A 22,226-nucleotide genomic window follows, 5' to 3' on the forward strand; every position below is an offset into this window, starting at 1 on the left:
CAAGTATAATCATGATGTTTTTGTTCCCTAAGTCTGATTTAACAGTTCCTTTTTTCATTTTACAGGTGGCTTGCTTGTTAATTTTGGTTGCTGATATATTGGTTTATGCCCTCTACTTGTCTCCCAAAGCCTATGATTTTCTTCCTTTTAGAATCGCACCATATATCAGAGTCGTGTTTTTCATGCTGAACTTTAGGTAATGAGTGATGAAAACCATATACATATATATATTTTATTTTTTTCATGAGAACTATCCATGCATGTTTCTAAATTGAGGAACCATAGCCATGCACACTGATTTGTAGATGATCTTATGAACTTATGTTTTGAGAGAAGTACATCATCATAGTGAGAAAAAATCTCTTTCCATAGGAAAAGTTGGATCTATACGCCGAAGATGTGTTATATAAAGTCCAACTTGGCTTAGGATAACTATAAATGTGAGGTGCTAGTAAGATTGACTGAAGTGATACCTGATGGCCAGCACAACCATCCAATTATTCGATTGAATGTGCACAAGAAATTATTGATAATATCTCTTAATCTGAGAGGTTGTCAACTTTGAAATTGTAATTCAAATAAAAGAAATGGCTCCATTGAACTGAAAAACCTTTGAGATGGAATTGGTTGATGCATATTAGTTCTGCATCTTCACTTCAATGCTGGTCACTCGGTACTCCTGGATTAAGGTTTCATTTATGGTCAATCCAGTTCTTTGACGTGTCTTTATGGGGTGAAATAAGTTTGAATTTTTCTTTTATCATTATCAGATCCCATACTTGACTATTCCTTGTTTTAAATTCTTTATAAAGTATAAGGCTGAATCAGTTGAGATATGCAGTGTTAACAGTGGGCTGAGGGCAGCCCACTGTTTGAGGAAAAAGTCTTTCCATTTCCTCCAGGACTGAATTAAAAGAAGTAGGACTCTAATGTTTTATTGGAGAAAATTAAGGCCTCGTTTGTTTTCAGAAAACATCTCATCTCATCATTACAACTTTCTCAACTGCCAATACAAAATAAAATAAATAATTAAATTTTTTCAAATTTCAAAATAAAAATAATATTAAAAAATATATTCTAACAATACTTTATTCAACTTTTTAACTTTAATCTCAACTCATCTCATCTGTGAAAACAAACGAGCCCTAAGTCTTGATGGGCTGAGGGCCCCCGACATTGATTAAATGTACCTGTAAACCACGGATCATGCTAAAGTTTTGGGATCAGAACTCTCATAATATGTTTAAATATCTATACACGATAGTATTAAACTATATGTTTCACTGTTAAAGCAATTTATGTTACATTCGTTTTCATGTTTTCATATTTTTGTCTTAGGGAATTACGAGCAACCATCATAATCCTGGCTGGAATGCTTGGCACGTACTTAAATGTCTTGGTAGGTTGGACATATTCTATTATTGTTATTTTGTCATTTTACTTATGTTTTCTTTATTTTAATGGATTTGAGCTTGGACTTAAGCCCATAAACTTTTAAGGTTTATTTAGGATTTTGTTATTTTTCCTATTTAAATGCTTGTAATGAAACACTGAAGATTAGTTTTAATCAATTGAGGCTGTTGCCGTCTTCCATCTTTTTCTCTGTCTTCTTCTTCTTCTATTAATTTTCTGGCTTCTTTCTTCTCTTCCGCTACTTGTTTCTCTTCTAGTGTTTTCTAAATTTCCATCCTACATCATATTTGGTATCAAGAGCCGGTTTTATTGTTTTCTCAAACAATAGATTAATTTCGGTCTCCATTTTGTTCATCTTTTCTGCAACCCATTTCCACTGAAGAGTTCCCTTCGATCCAAACCAAGAAAAACAAGCCGAGTGCCTTACCTCCAAGCCGTGCGTCCTCTGCCCTTGCTGCCGCCGCTCTAGTTCCATCACTGGTGCTGTGACACCTGTCAATCCCACACGGCAGCAAATCTCAAGTCCACGCCGATAAGCCTCTATGGCAAAAATAGACCTTGCCGAAATCACCAAACTTGAGACAAACGGTGCCGGAAACACGCTTGGTGCACCCGACGTTACAGTTCCTGTTCTCGACGTTTTTTTTTTTTTGCACCTTCTATTCTAGGTATTTCAGCATTGGGAGAAAAAGTCGAGCGAGAGGAGAGACCAAAAGAGGGAGAGACGTTTGCCAGAGGAAGAAGAATAGGAGCTTTTTTTTTTCCAGACCCACTTGATTGGATCCTTTGGTTGATTTAGTCTTCGTGGCTAATTTTACCCCACATTTGTTGTGGCCCAACTTATTCAATCCTTTAGATTTTGTATTCTCATTCTCTCATTTTCATAGTCTGTACCTTTGCTTTCCGTCTTTTTCATTAATTTTCCAAAAAAAAAAAAAAAATCAATCCTACTTGATTGGATTTTCTTGATTGGTATTTGGTCTTTGCTTTGTTGTTTTAAATATCAGCATTAGTTGTTTGCCGTATTTGGATTTACTTAATTCCCAAAAAAAAAAAAAAATTGTTCAGGTTGATATTTTCATTGCTTGCATTTGTTGTTCATTGATCTCTCCAATGCACTTCATTTAGTGGGTGTCGCATTGCATGCAGTTGCGTAGTGGTCGTCTTGTCACCCCTAGTTCCAGTACCTTTACCATGGATCCTTCCCAATAATTGATGCCCTCACCCGGCAATTAGCTCAACTAGCCACTAACCAGCAGTATTTATAGACTCAATTAGCGGCTGTCTAAACTGAGATGGCTGCTACTCGTGAGGAGAATAGGGACCTAGCTGCTAGGTTCAACAAGTTTGAGGAACCCCCTCATTCATCTAACGACTCTAAAGCGTCTCATAATAGAGACCATCGTCTTCGACGAGGTGGTCGACAACGCTTTCGATGTGATCGTGGGGAAAGGGATTATGATCATGAGCGCGGACGAGACTATTATCGTCAGGGTACTCAGTCTCCTACTTGTCATGAAGAGCGCTTATTTAGAAACATCAAGTTAGATGCCCCTACTTTTGATGGTTGTTTAGATTCTCGAGTTTTTACTCAATGGATTAAGGACATGAATCATTTCTTTACTTGGTATGGGGTCCCTGAGGATCGGAGAGTTCAATTCACCAGAATGAAATTAATTGGCACTGCCCAACTCTTTTGGGAAAGTGTAGAGGATCTTCTTGAGAGGCGTCATGCACTTCCTGTTGCGAGTTGGGAAGAAATGAAACGCCGCCTTCAAGAGAAGTACTTACCCCAATCTTACAGGGGTAATTTATTGGACAAATGGAATGCCCTTACACAGGGCAATCGGTCAGTGACTGAGTATGTCACTCAATTTGATGAATTCCGAATGAGATGTCATGTAGTTGAGGGTGAGACCATGACTTTTGACTAGGTTTAGACAAGGCCTAAAAGATGATCTTAGGCGTGAGCTTGTCCTTCAGGATGTCACTACTCTTGACCATGCTTATTCTTTAGTCCGAGACTATGAGTCAGTTACCAGGACTCCGTATGGAAAGCGTGGTGACAACCGCTCGTCCATCACCCCAGCATCCACTCTTTCCCCTAAGTCTATCTTAGGGCCTCCCCCATCTAATGTTCCTCGCGTAGGAAAAAATAAAGGTAAAGGTCTGGAAATTCCTAGGACTTCCTCTCACTTATAGTGCTTCAACTGTAAGGGTTTTGGCCACATTTCCTCCAATTGCCCTAGTCGAGCCTTGGTCATTGAGGAACATGAGGGTGTTGTTGATGAGCCATTAGAAGATCAAGTTTATGGATCTAAGCTTGAAGAGTTTGGTGATTTGGGTGACGATGAGGATACCTTCTTAGGTTGTATCTGGACCCTTCCTGTGGGCCTAGGTTCTATGCCCTTTGTTCCCGACACACCCCGGTTAAGTGTTGTTCGTTGTACCCTTACCCAGCCCAAAGATGCTGATGATTGACGTCGTCATGCTATTTTTCATACTTATATCAAAATCAATGATAAGGGTTGTAAAATATTGTGGATAGTGGGAGTTGCATTAACACGATTTTTGTGGCTACTGCGTCACGTCTTGGGTTGAAGTCAGTTCCTCACCCTCAGCCGTATAGTGTCTCTTGGGTTGATACTTCTTCCATAGCTGTAAAAGAGTGTTGTTTGGTGCCCATCAAGTTTTTAGAGTATAAGTATCGTATATGAGGTGACATCATTCCTATGGATGTCAGTCATGTCATTCTTGGTAGGTCTTGATTGTTCGATTTGGATGTGACCATCTGTGGTCGATCCAATTCATGTTCCTTTGTGTTTAATGGAAAGAAGATTTATCTTAATCCTTTACCTCCAAAACCTGTTGGTTCACAACAAGCAAAGAAAATTGTGGAACAGAAAGGGTTAAATATCATTAATCCTACAAAGTTTGAGCGTACACTCATGGGTGATTCGGTTGTGTTTGCTGTGTGGTTGTTATGGAGGTTTGGTCAGAATCTCCAATAGTGGCCCCTGCTGAGGCCCAATCATTTCTTCAGAAGTTTCGGGATGTCTTCCCTGAGGACCTCCCTGACCACTTACCACCTTTACGGGATATTCAACATGCCACAGATCTTGTTCATGGAGCGTCTCTTCCAAACTTGCCTCATTATAGGATGAATCCCATTGAACATGCTGAGCTCCAGAGGCAAGTGGATGAACTTCTTCACAAAGGATTTATCTGTGACAGTTTGAGTCCTTGTGTAGTTTCAGTCCTTTTGACTCCTAAGAAAGATGGCTGTTGGAGGATGTGCATTGATAGTCGTGCCATTAATAGAATCACAGTGAGGTATCGTTTTCCCATTCCTAGGCTTGATGATATGTTGGATATGATGGTTGGTGCTATAATGTTTTCTAAGATTGATTTAAAGAGTGAGTATCACCAAATTAGGATTCGCCCTGGTAATGAGGGGAAAACTGCCTTCAAGACGAAGGATGGTCTTTATGAGTAGTTGGTTATGCCTTCTGGACTAACCAATGCCCCGAGTACTTTTATGAGAGTGATGACACAAGCTCTTCAGCCTTTCATGGGTAAGTTTCTCGTCGTCTACTTTGATGATATTGTTGTTTACAGTAAGACTAGGGAGCAACATCTAGATCATCTCACATAGGTTTGTTCTACCCTTTGTGAAACAAGTCTGTATGCTAATGTGAAGAAATGTTCTTTCTTTACCGATGGAGTTGTCTTCCTAGGATTCATTGTATCCTCTACAGGAGTATCTGCTGACCCCACAAAGATTCAGACCATTGTTGGTTGGCCAGAGCCCAAGACTATACATGATGTTAGGAGTTTTCATGGCCTAGTTACCTTTTATTGTCGCTTCATTAAGGGGTTTAGCACAATTATGGCTCCTATCACAGAGTGCATGAAGAGAGGAGAGTTTCGTTGGACATTGGAAGCGGCTAAGGGTTTTAAGTTAGTCAAGAAGCGAATGACGAAAGCTCCTGTCATGCGACTTCACGACTTTTTCAAAGTTTTTGAGATCGAGTGTGATGCCTCAGGGGTAGGAATAGGTGGAGTGCTTAGCCAGGAACGTCACCCCGTTGCTTATTTCAGCGAGAAGTTAAATGATGCCAAACAACGGTACTCTACTTATGATAAGGAGTTGTATGCAGTTGTGTAGGCTTTGCTCTATTGGCGCCATTATTTGTTACCCCAGGAGTTTGTGCTTTATTCTGACCATGAGGCCCTCTGCTACCTTAACTCCCAGAAACGGTTGAATTCTAGGCATGGTCGTTGGGTTGAGTTTTTGCAGGCTTATTCTTTTATTTTGAAACATAGGAAGGGTATTGAGAACCAAGCAGCTGATGCCTTGAGCCACCGCATCTCCCTTTTGTCAATCATGAATGTCAAGGTCATAGGTTTTGAAAGACTTAAGGAAGAGTATGAGTCTTGTCCTGATTTTAGGGATATTTTTCTCACTTTACAAAGTGGCAATCGGATACCACTGATGGTTTCCGTCTGGAGGTTGGTTATATTTTTAGAATCAATAAGTTGTGCATCCCTCAGACTTTAGTTCGGGAATTTATAGTTTGGAAAATTCATGCCGGAGGCTTGGCCGAACATTTTGGACGTGATAAGACTATAGAGGAGATTGAACGTCAATTCTATTGGCCTAGCTTGAAGAAGGATGTGGCTAAGATAGTTAGCAACTGTAACACCTGTCAGTTGGCCAGACAAAAGCGACAAAATACTAGTCTCTACACCACCCATTCCCGTCCCTAGTTGTCCTTGGCAAGACGTTAGTATGGATTTTGTGTTGGAATTTCCACGCACTCCAAAGAAGCATGATTCTATTTTTGTTGTTATGGATAGTTTTTCGAAAATGGCTCACTTTATCCCTTGTAGCAAGACTTCAGATGAGTCTAAGGTTGCTAGGTTGTATTTTAATGAGATTGTCAAGTTGCATGGTCTTCCTAAGACTATTGTTTCAAATAGGGATGTTCGTTTCACTAGCCATTTTTGGAGAACCCTATGGCATAAGGTTGACACTAAACTGAAATTCTCCACATCTTACCACCCTCAAACGGATGGTCAAATTGAAGTTGTTAACCGCAGTCTTGGCAACTTATTAAGATGTCTGGTCCAGGAAAATCTTAGGAATTAGGATTTGATCCTCCCTACAGCTCAGATGACATATAACAGTTCTATGAATCGGTCTATAGGTATGAGTCCCTTTGAAGTTGTTTATGGCTGTAAGCCTAGGAAGCCTTTAGACCTTATTTCCATGTCCCCACATGCTAGTGTGTTTGTGTCAGCTCGGGCATTTGTTCAACATCTTCATGATTTGCATATAGAGATCAATAAACAACTTGAGGCCAATAATGCATCATATAAACTTTGAGCTGATTTGCATAAACGACATGTTGAATTTAAGGTTAGGGATTATGTTATGATCCGAATTAGACCGGAACAACGTCCACCTGGATCCGCTTCCAAATTGCAGGCACGTAGTGCTGGTCCTTTAAAAAATTTTAAAGCGTGTTGGTCCAAATGCCTATGTCATTGATCTTCCATCACATTTTGGTTGTCACTCTACTCTCAATGTTGAAGACTTAGTTGCTTACAAAGGCCATTTCAATCCCTCCAATGATCCTCTTCTACCTCCATTTGTGGACCCCGACCCCGACCCTTCTGTCACTCCTACTCCAATACCATCTATCGCAACACACAGATAAAAGTGATGCTATTTTAGATGAACAAATTGTGTTAACCAATGATGGAGAGGTTCAGCGTTTCCTTGTTCGTTGGGTAGATCGACCTTATTCTGACTGTACATGGATTCCCAGAAAGACACTTCAGCAACTTGATCTAGATTTATTGGAGCTTTATCAGAGTCAGCAAGATCTTCTTTTGCCCGGGTCACCATCCACCCGTTCTAGGGGAGTTGGTGGGGTACCAAATTCTGGCCTCCACTCACACATTTTTTATGGACGTCGGAAGAAGCTTGCTCAACCACTTAACTTATGGTTGGGTGATTAATTGCAGCCTTATTGTGTTTTGTTCACTCGACGGAGTTGAGTTTTTCCCACCTTGGGAGAGTTGATGAGGACATCTTCTATTATTGCTATTTTGGTCATTTTACTTATGTTTTCTTTATTTTAATGGGCTTGGGCTTAGACTTTAGCCCATAGACTTTTTAAGGTTTATTTAGGGTTTTGTTATTTTTCCTATTTAAATGCTTGTAATGAAACGCTGAAAATTAGTTTTGGAGATTAATCAATTGAGGCTGCTGGCATCTTCCATCTTTTTCTGTCTTCTTCTTCTTCTATTAATTTTCTGGTTTCTTTCTTCTCTTCCGCTACTTCTTCCTCTTCTAGTGTTATCTAAATTTCCATCCTACATCACTTACCATCTTATAATTGTACCTTTATCTATTCTGTTTTTGAGCCTGCAAAATTTTCTGACTTCTAAATATTAACACCAACACACTTTATTGAGAAAAAAACCATCACATTGATTGTGTTGATTTATCTACCATTGTGAAAGAAAAATATCTGTCTGACTTGGTGTATGAGTGGTCAATTACTATTGGCAGGACTTCTATTCCTTCAGAAGATCTTTTAGATGTCTTAAACAGTAGTTTATGATTCATTGGGGGACTGTTTTTACACTTTTTCCATCCTTAGGTGCCCCTTCCCCTTTGTAGTAAAATTTTGTGTTTCCTATAACAAAAAAACATCTTTTTTAGCATGCCACACTAGGAATGGCACACTCACATTTGCATCTTTTCTTTTTAACCCACTGTTTCATTGTGAAAATACATATTGTGTAATGCTTTTACCTCTTGTGCTTATTTCTGATTGATTTTCTTCAAATGCAGGCTTTAGGTCTATTGTTTCTTCTGTTTTCCAGTTGGTTAGCCTTTGTAATGTTCGAAGATACCCAACAGGGAAAGACAGTATTTACTTCATATGGCACTACTCTGTATCAGATGTTTGTTTTGTTCACCACATCCAACAACCCAGATGTCTGGATTCCTGCATACAAGTAAGTGGAAGCTTTGAAAGACTTGTAAAAAAAAGTGGAAGCTTTGAAAGTCATTAAGATGCCTGGAAAAGAAATATAATTTGTAGTTAATTTCCAGCTGTGTTCTATTTCCAGCTTGCTATTGGTGAATTGAAGAGTGTCCATTTAATACAGTTCGTTGCTTGAAAAGATTGCATACTCACTTTGAAGCTATTTATACATTAGATCTTTGATATTGATTGTGCTAATAATTACTATATCATAATAGAAATGCAAAATAAAAATCTTGTTTTCAGGTTCAATTGTACATGATCTGCCATGTGGAACTTTCTGTTCGTGATGCTATAACTGGTTGGTCTAGTACAGAATGTTTAAATTTTCAGCGCTCTATTGTGGTCTATTGGTTCTTATTTGTTACGAGTCAAATTTAAGAATGAATGTAGTCCTAAACTAGTAAGTACTTATAAATTTTAATGAAAAGTTTCAGGTCTGGTTTGCTGCAGGCAGCAAATCAGCTCTGTAAAAAGAAAGTTTTAGTAACATCAGTTTCAAAAGCTTAAGCTATTAGAGAGTAGATTAGTAATGTAATTCAAGCTGAAAGATACATTTATAAAACTTCCCCTCCTGAATGGCCCGCCCAATGACACTGAAGGAATTGCACGCCTAACATGTTCAGTACAAGTAGAAGAAACCAACAAATGGAGACTACAAGTGAACCAAGGATCTCATGCACAATGGAGGCTCTGATACCACATTAATAACTTAGTTCTAAAAGCTTTATTACCACCAACAGAAAAAGAGACGATGAAACAAAAAATTGGCCTAGGTCATTACACCAAGGACTTAGGAAAGATAGATATCACAAGCTCAAAGAAGCTTCAATAGCTGCCGTATTGATTATAACATCTTTAGTATAGGCTGTTGCATTCAATTTCTAAGAGGATCTCATTCCTAAATACAATGGAATAAAAACTAGTAAACTTGGCTAGAAATTGCTAAACCAAATAGGAATGACACAAAGACTAAATCATGTTTACTGCTACAGGCCATTCCAGCAACTCTGGAACCAGCAGCATTTGGCCCTAAAGGAAACATATGCTAAGACCCCGAGAAAAGACTACAAAACTAGAAAATTCCAAAGGCATTGCATTGAATGCAAACCAATTTTCTAAATCTTTCGGGCAAACTGGTTCAACCAGCCCGGATAAACCACTTCTAGCTTTGGTTTCGCCCCCGCTTTTTCCGTCCTCACCTCCGCCGCCCTCTTTGGTCTTTAAGGTGCTGTTCCTGAGTTTCTTGTGGCTTGCATAATACTTTTCTCCTTTGAATGTGTATCGATGTTGAGAAATTTTATGCATTTTTCTATATTAGATTAAATGTTGAGCATTTGCTATCATAAGAAACTCACACAGTGATTACTCATCCTTTAACTTATTTGTTATTAATGTGACTGTCGTTTGGGAATTAAATGAAGTGACATCAGCATAAAGTATTATGGAACAAAACCTAAGCAACATTAAAGAAGCCCATTAAGTTGAGATTAGATTTTTAGGATACCATGTTCATTTTTTCCATCAAGAAAGGGTATTGTAAAGATAAAGGATCGGACTCGCCCATGTCTGCTAAGCAATTTATATAATCCTGAAATGTTTTGTGGTTTTGGGTTATATTGTATTGAAGGGTTGTGAAAAGCATCTCAAGGTTGTTGTGCCTGTATTGAAGTATTAAATATGCCAGCCAATAAGCTGTACTTCTCAGATAATTAACATTTTCTCCTTTATCTATAATATTTTGATTTTTGAGGTGTTTGAAGATGAAACTCGGCTGTAGCATAATCCCAAAGTTAAATCTCTAATGAGTGCACCGACAAATGTTTACCTTACCCTTGTTCGGTTTCATGTAACGAAGGGTGTTTTAAAGTAGCATGATTTGGAATTTCCACAATGTCTAGTGTAAGCTATTTGGGAGGGAATAGCTGGACTTTTTTGAGTATCTAGCTACCTTGATATAAGCTTCTTGTTTTGCCTTTGGTATGATATCTTGATTCTAATATCTTTGTTTGATTGGTTGTCTGCTTTGTGCAGTATTCTTTCACTTCTTATTTGCAATTTGTGGACCTTTTAATTTTAAGATTGCAATCTTCGTAGGGAACATTTTGTATGCTTGCATTGTATATTAGTTGTTTTAAGTACCTTTTTTCAGTTACATAAATCATTAAATATGGCCAAGAGTGGAGAGACTAATAAATATCTAAGATGAGACAGGTCAGCAGGAGGGGTGGTAAGTGTTTTTCAACAACCTGGAGTGCTAATTGAACTTGTTTTGAAACTATGAGGGTTATCATGTATTATTATGGTAACCGTAGGGTATCCAAACATCAAAAGCCTTTCTGTAATTTGCTTACCCTTTTTATTTTCTCAAGTTTTACTCATCCTTTTTCTACATTTCTGTAATTTCTCAGGGACTGTCATTAGAACCATATCACTTCATTGATATTTCTCGTTTTTGCAGTCTCAAAAATTCTGTACCTTGATCTAATGTTTTATCAATTTATATTTTCTTTTTAAGGGCTTCGCGTTGGCATTGCCTGTTTTTTGTTCTCTATGTGCTATTGGGGGTTTACTTTGTCACCAACTTGATCCTTGCTGTCGTATATGACAGCTTCAAAAGTCAGGTATGGTTTGTTTCATCTTTTAGCTGCTTTTCAAAAGCATAAACAACAGGATAAAACTATTGTATCTGTGCTCATCTATTCATTTCAGCTGGTAGTATGTTGTTTACTTACTGCTTCAGATATAACCATGTTTAGCGATTCTTGTGTCTCAAGAACATAAATGCGCATGCTCACATATATTTGTTGTAGCTTGTGAAACAAGTTTCTGAGATGGATTCTACAAGGAGGCGTGTATTGAAGAAAGCATTTAATCTCATAGATAAACATGTAAGTGTGGTGATCACTCACCTGCTAAATCTCCTCTTAGCATGCTTCTTTGACAAGCTTTGGAAATTCTCTTGATCTGCTCGTAAGGATGTATCATGTTTGTCTCCCTTATACCTGTCATTTCATTTTCTCCTTTATAATTGGTTTTCACCAGTAGACAATTTTATTTTTTAGGACTCTTTATATCTTAAAGGAATTTTTTACTTCTAGACTCCATAAGAGAAACTCTCTTTCTTAAGTACGAAAGCAATGCAATTTGATACTATGTTTGCTACTTATCAAAAAAAAAAAAAAAAATTGATACTATGTTTGCAGCTGTTAACATCACGAGAGTCATAATATTTAAGGGCCTGAATTATACATGACATCCACAATGTTAACAAGTGGTATTTTTCAACAATTCACCCCCAGCATTTAAGCTATTAGGAAGTGGAGCAGCTGCTTTGTATGTTAAGGTCATAAATTAGTCCTCACTTGCATTAGCCCAAAAATAGTGAACCAAACGAGTGAGCCTTGCACCAAGACCTGAACCAAGGACGTGACAGACAACTAGGCTCTAATGTTTTGGACACAATTAAGGTAAACAAAAGTTTAAACTATTGGGTAGGTGGGCCAACAATGTATCTAGTTCATATACACGCACTAAAAATGGAATAACTATGGTTCTCTAATTTTCTAGATTTGAAGGAAGTTTTCTTTTCTTTTTCATCTTCCCCTCAAATGGATGTTCCTTGTTGTATACTTCTTGTGTACTTAGCTTGCACCCCCCACGTGCTCTCATTAAGCTTACATATACATGTGTGTGTGGAATGAGTTATGCAGCCCCCTGTTTTTGCCAGAATATAGTCCGTGTTGTCATCCACGTTGTTGGCAAGATAGTAATTCTTCTTTTTCTGACATCACAATTAATTTTTATATATGATATTCTTTTTCTGACATCATGATTGCTTTTATATGATGATTTAGCTTGGTTGCTTCTGCATTAAAGTATAGTTGTGCTTATTGTTTTTTACATCAGATTTTTATTCTTTTTCGGGCCTTTTTCTTGTACTTTAACAGAATTGTGGATTTATTGACAAAGAGCAATGTGTTCAACTGTTTCAGGAACTAAATAAATACAGGTATTCATGGCAGCACTATCTTTAACATGCTTTCAACTTTTCGTTTTCTTTTAAATTCTTCTGGTTAATAGAAAGATAGAAGGAGGTTCCAGTGAGAATGAATACTTCCTCCTTTTTTATTTATTTGTTTTGACATCAAGCAAATAGCCTCCTTTACTCTTGAAAACAAAAAAGGGTATCAGGAACCAATGACATTCTCAAAGAATAACTTGCAGCTTTCTGGTTTTGGCTTTTGTAAATTTTCTCCCATCCCAGCTTCCAATAACTGAACATGTTTTTTTTCTCTACCCAATTTGCATTATACACTACAGGTTGGGACTGCTCTGTTTTTCTTTTACTGATGCATGGTGCATGTCAGTAGGTGGTAGATAGTACAAAAAGCCTGGCTCTGAGCAAGAAATTGGGATGACAGTTTACAGTTTTTTGTTTTTTAATTCAGGTGGAAGATCTTTTAAATATGGTTGACTTGACCAGATACATTCCAAAATTTCTCTGCTTTCCATAAACAAAGGTCGTAGTTGACCAACTTTTTGATACTTAAATACAACCCATCCACACGTGTGGAGTGAATCTATGATTCCATCTTCCACCCTTAGGGGAATGATATGCCATTCGGTTCAAGTTTCAAGCATTCACAGTCAACTTTCAACTAGTAGAGTTTGCTTATTAAAAGGAGAGATCTTGTTATGAGTTGCTTTTCAGTGTTTTGTAAGTAAAATACTTGGGTTCATTCAGATGTATTTCAAAGTAATTAATCCAAGGAGTAGGAAAGCATTGAGTAGTAGGTATTGGTCATTTTAATTTATTTAATTTGAAAGCCATTCATGCAAGTTCTTGTCTGTGGAGACTAGTTTCCCGGATAGTTGTTGTTGTCTAACTACTAGCCATCCACTTGCAAATTTCCAGATTCCTCTGAATTTATGAAATCCAAGTTTGTATCCTTTTGTCTTGTAAATTTATATGATCACTGTTAATATTACCTTCGTTACTATCACATTGCTTCCTTGTGAAGGAAATATGCACAAGGAAACTTACAGGCTTAATTGCTTTCATAAATTTTTGTTTTATCTAATACCAGTTCCATTATCTAAGATGGATCCAATTTAGCTTCAACAAAATTCGTAATTAAACAATCTCTGAATGGCCCTTTACCTTTTCTTGTCCAATCATGGAGGCTTTCTTTTCAAACCACTTAAAAGTGTAAGGGTGGTTTATATTTTCACCGTTCACTGAATCTATTCTATCTTTTTTATTCTAATAAATGAAAAGTCAGCCATAAAAATGGGACAGGGTGAGAGAGCACCCTAGATTGAGAAATGATTTAGGAGTCAGCCAAAAGGCAACAGATGCCACAACCTCTAGAGCATTGCTGTTTGGTCATGACATCCCAAAAATTGGATGCAGAGTATAAAGAAACTCAGTGAATATGATGATTGGCAATTGTGGAATTGTGGACGGGCAAAACTGAATATTCCACTCGCCTTTGAAAAAGATTACATTCTCATCTAATTACTCGGGATATTTACAACCTACTGAAAATAGAATCAACCCTATTTAAGACAGAAAACAGTAAAATAGGAAAATACTATCTAAATGATCGGCCCAGCTTGGAACTCAGATCATCAAAATTCTTTCTTGGCAGCAGAGCTTTGGTAAGGATATCGGCTGTTTGGAGACACGTAGGCACGTACAACATCTTGATTATCCCTTCCTCTATTTTTTCCTTTATGAAATGTCGATCAATCTCCACGTGTTTTGTTCTATCATGATGCACTGGGTTCTTTGCAATGCTGATGGCTGACTGATTGTCACAGAACATCTTCATAGGTTCTTCACTTGAAATCTTTAATCAGAAGCCTTCTTAGCCATATTCCTTCACATATGCCATGTGTCATTGCCCTGAATTCAGCTTCTGCATTGCCTCTTACTTCGCCATGTAACTAGGTTTCCCTATACATATGTGCAGTACCCAGAAGTTGACCTTTGATCACATATTGATCCTGCCCAACCCGCATCACTGAATACCTCAATATCTCTTCTTTGAGTTTTCTCGAAAAATAATCCTTTACCTGGTGTGAGCTTTAGGTGTCGTAGGATTCTATAAACTGCCTCCATATGTTCTTCATTGGGATTGTTCATGAATTGACTCACCATTCTGACAGAGAAGCCAATATCAGGTCGGGTTGTGAGACAAGTATATAAGTTTCCCAACTAGTCTTTTATATCTGCCTTTATCCACTAGTGCATTGTCTTCCTTGGCTCCTAGTTTGGTTGTTGAATCCATAGGGGTATCTGGCGGCTTGCATCCGAGCATCCCAGTCTCTTCTAAGAGATCCAGAACGTATTTCCTTTGGGATTAAAGGATTCCCTTTCTTGATCGTGCCACTTCCATTCCTAAGAAGTATTTGAGATTTCCAAGGTCCTTGATTTCGAATTCTTTAGAGACTACTCATTTCCTTCTCATAATCTCCCGTTAGAATCATGTCGTCCATATATACAATGAGGATAGCAAGTTTTCCTTCAAGAGAGTATTTAACAAATAGTGTATGACCTGTTTGACATTGAGAATAGCCATGCCTCTTGATTACCTTGGTGAATCTCTCGAACCAAGCTCTTGGGGATTGCTTGAGCCCATATAAGGATCTTCTGAGTTTGCAGACTTTGCTGTGTGTAGCTTGGGTCTCGAATCCGGAGGAATTTCCATGTAGACTTCTTCAATTAGGTCTCCATTGAGAAAGACATTCTTGACATCTAGTTGGTGAAGAGGCCAGTCTAAATTTCCAGCCAAAGATAGGAGGACCCGTGCTATGTTTAACTTGGCTACAGGGGAAAATGTCTCCTCATAGTCGATTCCATATGATTGAGTGAATCCCTTTGCTACCAGCCGAGCCTTGAATCGGTTAACACTTCCATCTTCATTGTATTTCACAGTGAATATCCATTTGCAACCTACTGGACGTTTTCCAGCTGGTAATTCTGTGATCTCCCATGTTCCATTCTTTTCTAGTGCACGGATTTCTTCACAAACTGCAGACTTCCATTCAGGTGTATCGAGATCTTCTTGTATGTTATTAGGGACTTGGATTTTGTCGAGTTTGGCAACAAAGGTTCTGAAATTCTATGATAGTCCCTGATATGACACAAATGTGTATATTGGGTGTTTTGTGCATGATCTCACACCTTTTCTCATAGCAATAGGACAATCACTATCATCATTAGTTAACTCATTATGGGAAGTCTCGGGATTAGGTTACCTGGTGGATCTTCATTTGATCTAGGACTCGGGATCAGACTCTTGGATTTGCTCAAGAGATGCTTGTTGTTCTATCTCCTTTTGGTTCCTTCTCCTCAGTGAATAGGTAATCAACTCATTATTGTTTGTTGGTTGAATAGTATCCAGATTCTGAGGTGGATTTGTAGGAACTGACAGATTGGTGGTTTGATGTCTCACGGGAGAGTCTTAAGAGATGTGGAGGAGGAATAGACTCAATAGGAATGAATTCAGGAGTTTGTGATGGGTGAAATGGGCCAGAATAAAAAGAAGGGTGAGATAATCTTCAATATCCCAAAGTTGGTATTCCTGTGTAAGATTGCTCTCCCCCTGAATATTAGATTTGGGGTAATATGGTTGATGCTCAAAAAAAGTGACATCCATGGAGTGATAATATCTTTTAGTGACCGGTGAATAACACTTATACCCGTTTTGGTTTGGAGAGTACCTGATCAAAATGCACTTAAGGGCTCTAGGATCAAGTTTACCCCGGTGTTGACGATGAACATGAACAAAGGTTAAGCACTTGAATACTTTGAAGGGAATAGTGGGGATGAGTCGAGTATTAGGAAAGGACTGAAGTAGAGTTTGACAGGGAGTTTGGAATTTGAGAACACAAGAGGGCATCTTGTTTATGAAGTAGGTTGCAGTGAGAATGGCTTCACCCCAAAAGTGTTTCAGTACATGTGTAAAGAACATGAGGGAGTGAGCAACATCTAATAGGTGCCAGTTTTTTCTTTCGGCAATTCCATTTTGTTGAGAAGTGTCGACACAAGAACTTTGGTGTACTATACCTTGACTCAAGATAATCATCAAGAATGGATTTGAAATATTCTTTGGCAATATCAGTTTTCACAATCTGTATTTTTGCTTGGAATTGTGTTTGGATCATGGTGTTAAAATTTTTGAAAATCTGACCTGCCTCTTGACTTTTCTTTCATGAGGAATACCCAGGTAAGTCTAGTGTGATCATCTATAAAAGATATAAACTAGCGAGATCCAGTAATATTCTTGATCCTAGATGGCCCCCACACATCACTATGAATCATTGAAAAGGGTTGGGATGCTTTGTAGGGTCGGTTGGGATAAGTGTTGCGAACATGTTTTGAAAATTGACAAATCTCACACTGAAAATCATTTGGATTTTTATTATTGAATAATGAAGGAATTCTCGAGATGCAAGAAATTTGGATGTCCTAACCAATAGTGCCGCAACATAATTGCACTGTCATTATTAGAATGAATGACATAAAAAGAACTTTGACTTCTGGACACTAAACATTCGGATTTGTGAGTTGTTCCTTGAGGATCATTAACCTTGAGAAGATAGAGCCCCGAACACATCTTAGCACTGCCAATCGTCTTCCCCCAATCCAAGACCTGAAATTCACACATATTTGGGAAAATTTTAACACAATTGAGATTCCGAGTGAGTTTACTAATAGATAGTAAATTGCAATCCAAATTTGGACTAAGAGAACTGAGTTGAGTGTTAGGTTCTCTGAAATTTTAACAGAACCTGTACCAGCTACCTTTGAGAGTGAACCATCTGCTATCCTGATTGTTAAATTTTCATAACAGAGACTGTAAGTAGAAAAAAAAATTTTCATCTCTTGTCATTTGGTCCGATGCTCCTAAGTCTACAATCCATGTACCTAGCTTATCCTTTTTAACATTAAGAGTGCTTAAAAGATTACCTTTGTGTGCCGAAGAACCGGTACCAACCATAGTGGTGGCAGGGGCTGCTGACAATTGGCTGAACATTTTTTGCAATAATTCTAGCTGCTCCTTGCTAAAGAGACTGGGCTCGGGTGGTGTCGGTTTTTCATCTACCGAGACGACATTTCCCGCTCCTTCTCTATCGTTGGCAAAGCGGGAAGGCTTCCAATCAACGGGTTTATCGTGGATTTTCCAGCAGGTGTCCTTGGAGTGACCAGGACGTCAACAATGGTCACACCACGGCCGCCCTTTCTTTGGTCTACTGTCACTGCTGTTGTATGGATTTCCTCGAACCGTAAAGGCTGAACTCTCCAGGTTTGTTGTAGAATCTTAAGGGCCCATCATTATCTTCTTTCGACTCTCCTCTCTGCAAACTTCTGAAAATGCTTCTCGGACGTTTGGTAGTGGTTTGGATCCTAGGATTCTTCCTTGTACTTCATCGAGATTTTTATTTAATCCAATTAGAAACTTGTATATTCTTCTTTTCAACAATTTGTTTATACCTGATTCCATCTTTGGGACAACTCCAATTGTGCTCCTCGAATAAGTCTAGCTATTGCCAATAGCAGTTGAGTGTGTTGAAGTATTGGGTCACTGTCAATCTCCTTGACGTAAGTCATGGAGAACACTTTCCACCTCGAATAAATCAGATGTATTCTCATTGTTAGAATACATTTCCTTGGCAACTTCCCAAATCTCCACTCTTCTATAGAGAAGAAAATTTTCTCCAATGCCATTTGTCCTGGAATTAATGAGCCATGACATGACCATGTTATTTTCTGAATTCCACATTTTGAACTTCACATCATCCTTGCTTGGTTGGGTTGCAACTCCTAGAAGGTGTGAAGGGAATGGCTAAGATTTGCCAAGACGCTCAGGAAAGTTGCTTCTCCTTACTCTGTTTCTAGGATGGGAAACAGAGGGAAATGAGTCTCTAGAGAAAGGACTTCATTTGATATCGAGGGTCATGTGCTCTCGAAAGGTGATCAGTTTTCTGGAGTTTTTGAAGAAATCTCCTCATCTTCCAGTTACCTAGGGCAGTTTTGAGGTGGATGGTGGCTCGCACAAAGCTAGTGGGGTGGTTGGATGTGGGGCAGGAATGTCTGATATGCACGATGGAAGTGTAGGGTGCCTTCCAAAGTTTCTTTGATTTGAACTGCCTGTCTTGGGAAAGTTTTGACCATTGACAATTTGAGGAAGTGTAGTTTCATTGTCATGACTTGGTGCTACATGTGTAAGAGGAATGGTGAATCCATGGATCATTTACTATTGCATTGTGAGGTGGCAAGGGCATTATGGAATGAGAGTTTTAGTAGATCCGGAATTTCTTGGTGATGCCTTCAAGGGTGGGGGATATCTTAGCTTGCTGGAATGGGCTCCATGGTTGTTCTCAAGTGGCTTCGGTTTGGAGAATGATTCATGTGCCTTATGTGGTGTATCTAGACAGAAAGAAATGATAGGTGCTTTGAAGATAGGGCGTGACATAGAAATCTTTTAGTGCACACCCTATTGCTTTGGTTTTTTGTCATTGTGCTCAATGGAACTAGTGTTCATGATTTTCTTGTTTCTTTTTCAATTTCCTAGAATGTATTTAGGTTTTTTCTTTTGTATACTCCTGCGTACTTGGGCAACACCTATTTCATTCGTATTAAAAAGTATTTTTCTCATCCAAAAATAAAAAAGAAACTCAGTGAACTACTCATCATTTTAGTCCTCTGCACAACATTGGATCTACGGTCTAAGAAAGAAACTAGTAACGTGTTTTTTTATGTTGAATTGGCTCTTTCCACGAGAGATCAGCATCTCTTAAAAGAATGGAGATCCTTATAGTTATAGCTTTCAGTAATTGTACCTCTAGCTTGTGATGTATATTTTGTGGATGCTGAAGGATGTCTTATAATGGTTTATGTAGGACTTTGCCTAATATATCTGGGGAAGAATTTGAGTTGATTTTTGATGAGCTGGATGATAGTCAAGACTTCAAGGTATACTCATTTACTTGAGCTCTTGTACTAAATTCCAAGTAACCTATATACATACGTAGAAATTCATAAACACGATTCGCACTCTCTCTCTCTCTCTCTCTCTCACACACACACACACACAAGGTTTTTCGTTAGTGATCCCAAAACTATTCTTTGCATCAGTTAGAAAAATCCATCTATGGTTTAAAAATTTATCCTATCCTTATGATTGCAAATTTTGTTACTGATTAAAAAAATGATTGTAAAGTTTGATAACTTAAACTCCTAGGGATAATGCACTCGGCGTGGGACCAAGGAGGAAAATTAATATATATTTGTTTCAGTGATACAACGCTGGTAGTTATTTGAAATTACAAGTAGCTTTCTTCTTCAACCCATTATTTAAGTGATATATGCTGGATGAAGGATGAAAATGCTTTTCATTCCTTCCCCTATTTTGCCTTCTTCCAACCAGGACAAACTAGCTACCTATTTGTTTTCTGTAGCTTCCATTGTCTTCCTTCTCTTTTCCTAGCTACTAGGTAGAGAAGCTTCCAGTTAAATAAAAGTGGCACCTGTTTGGTTGGTAGATGAGATGAGATATCTCATATAATCATTACAATTTTTTCAAATTCCCACACAAAATATAATAAACAATTCAATTTTTTCAAATCCCAAAACAAAAATAATATTAAAAAATTATATTCTAACTATATTTTATTCAACTTTCAACTTTGATCTCATTTCATCTCATCTGCATAACCAAACGAGGAAAACTTCGATCTTCAAGATGTGCTGGTAAAGACAAATGTACTGAGCTTTTGGTTATATCAGTCGATTTATCAACCAACACGCATCGCACGATTCTGTTTACTTACCTTTGTTTTCGCAAATGAGATGAAATGAAATGAGATGAGTTGAGATTAAAGTTAAAAAGTTGAATAAAATATTGTTAGAATATATTTTTTTAATATTATTTTTGTTTTGAGATTTGAAAAAGTTGAATTGTTTATTTTATTTTGTATTGGAATTTGGAAAAGTTGTAATGATTAGATGAGATGAGATGAGATGTTTCCTGGAAACAAACAAGGCTAAATGATTATTTCTGTCTTTGCTTGATTTTTAATTATCTCATATCCTAGAATTCAGATTATTTTGCTAAACTGGATGCTATTATTCAACCCAATGAGAAGAAAGCTAAGTAAAAATTTTGATTTTTTTTTTCTTATCTTTTAATCATTTTTCACTCTGTAGTGATTTTTGCAGAAGATATTTTGTATGGTTATTTAATTTATTGTAAATTCATTTATCTCAATTATTTGCTGGACTTCGCTTTTTTCACCTTTAGATCAACTTGGACGAATTTGCTGACCTTTGCAATGCCATTGCTCTAAAATTCCGGAAGGAAGATTCTGTAAGTCCAATCTGTCCTAGATCTGAAACGGAAGGAAGCTCTTTTTTTCTCCCTGCAGTGAAGACCTTTAGACTGTTTCTTGATACTGTGCATTATGGTTGCAGCCATCTTGCTTTGAAAAATGTCCATTCTACCATTCACCCTTCTCTGAAAAATTGAAAGGCTATGTACGGCGTCCCATATTTGGATACATTGTATCCTTCATTCTTGTGCTGAATCTGTTGGCTGTTATTGTTGAAACAACGGTATGGCTTCTATTTAAATAGAATTTGTGTTTTCCATTTGCTCCTCTGATCAACCATATAAAGTTGATTGAAATATATTTATTTGATTTTTAAGATTAAAGTTCAGTCTTTTTATTCTTGTCTAACGCCACCATTTATGTAATCTAGTGCTGTAAATAAACTTGCATTTTCCCAACGAGGATTTGATTTCTTGATGCAATTTATTGTCAAATCTCATCCTTTGTGACATAAAAGTAAATTTTTGCCATCACTAAATGGTTTTCAGTTTTGTCTAACCTTTTTGGTTTTATCTAACCGGGTTTACCGTTTGGTTATTGATTGGCTTTCCCTACTCCCTTCTTTCACTCCATGCCCAGGGGGCAACAAATGAGTATTATAAAATCAAAGAATAAAAACATTTATGTTAAGAACATATGGGTAATCTTTTGGTGTGTTAGCAAATCTTGTAGACAAGACACTGTTTAGTCTAAGTTTTAAATCTGAAGAAGTGTTAAATGCAGCTATATATAACACAGGCTGGATCAAAAAGTGTAAACATCAATGATTTCAAGATGCAGGAACAACAAAATGGCTCATAAACCTTGGGAATAACCTCAGGAGGTTAGTTTGACCACATTGTACCTAGGTTAAATACTAGTGTCGGTGGCTGCGCACTCAAAATTTTATCAACCTGCACGCACAACTACTTGACTGCTCACTTACACAGGTCTACTGCAATGCAAAAACTAGAGTTTCAAGCACAGTTTACTTGTTTTTAAGGGTTCTCTATTAATGGCCCCATTCCCCGTCCGAAAAATTGGTATTTTGAATTCTCTCTTTGCCTTTGAGTTGTATTGAGCTTAATCAGAAAAAAACTTAAGATTTTCAGAAGTGAGGAGAAGAGAGAATTTTTGTCATGGATTATTGTGAGCTTGAGAGTTTTTTATCACCTAGGTAGATTTGCTGCTAGATGTCCTAGTAAACCTTAGTATATCAAAAAATTCATCTACATATTGGTAGGAGTCTGAAAAACGAGTTTCAAAGGCCCAAGGGGAATTAACATGGTGGAATAAAATCATGCCAAGGGTATAAAAGTGTGGTGTTCGTAAAACAAATATGAAGGATTATGTGACTCAATTAGTGTG

General features: G+C 37.7%; 1 protein-coding gene across 3 annotated transcripts in view; it reads left to right on the plus strand.

The window, feature by feature from the left end:
• Positions 1 to 22,226, plus strand: part of LOC108999584 (two pore calcium channel protein 1A-like) — a 44,385-nt gene that overhangs the window by 2,948 nt on the left and 19,211 nt on the right. For all 3 annotated transcript variants that reach the window (XR_004798020.1, XR_004798021.1, XM_018976498.2), the window contains exons 5-13: positions 66 to 196; positions 1,339 to 1,399; positions 8,282 to 8,448; positions 10,996 to 11,101; positions 11,291 to 11,368; positions 12,428 to 12,489; positions 19,392 to 19,464; positions 20,792 to 20,857; positions 20,962 to 21,102. Coding sequence is in view for 1 of the 3 variants with exons in the window: in XM_018976498.2 (XP_018832043.1) it covers positions 66 to 196; positions 1,339 to 1,399; positions 8,282 to 8,448; positions 10,996 to 11,101; positions 11,291 to 11,368; positions 12,428 to 12,489; positions 19,392 to 19,464; positions 20,792 to 20,857; positions 20,962 to 21,102 (885 nt within the window). In the remaining 2 variants the exon portion in view is untranslated. The remainder of the gene's footprint in view (positions 1 to 65; positions 197 to 1,338; positions 1,400 to 8,281; positions 8,449 to 10,995; positions 11,102 to 11,290; positions 11,369 to 12,427; positions 12,490 to 19,391; positions 19,465 to 20,791; positions 20,858 to 20,961; positions 21,103 to 22,226) is intronic.

This window comes from Juglans regia, chromosome 1, assembly GCF_001411555.2.
Source record: "Juglans regia cultivar Chandler chromosome 1, Walnut 2.0, whole genome shotgun sequence".
NCBI lineage: Eukaryota > Viridiplantae > Streptophyta > Magnoliopsida > Fagales > Juglandaceae > Juglans > Juglans regia.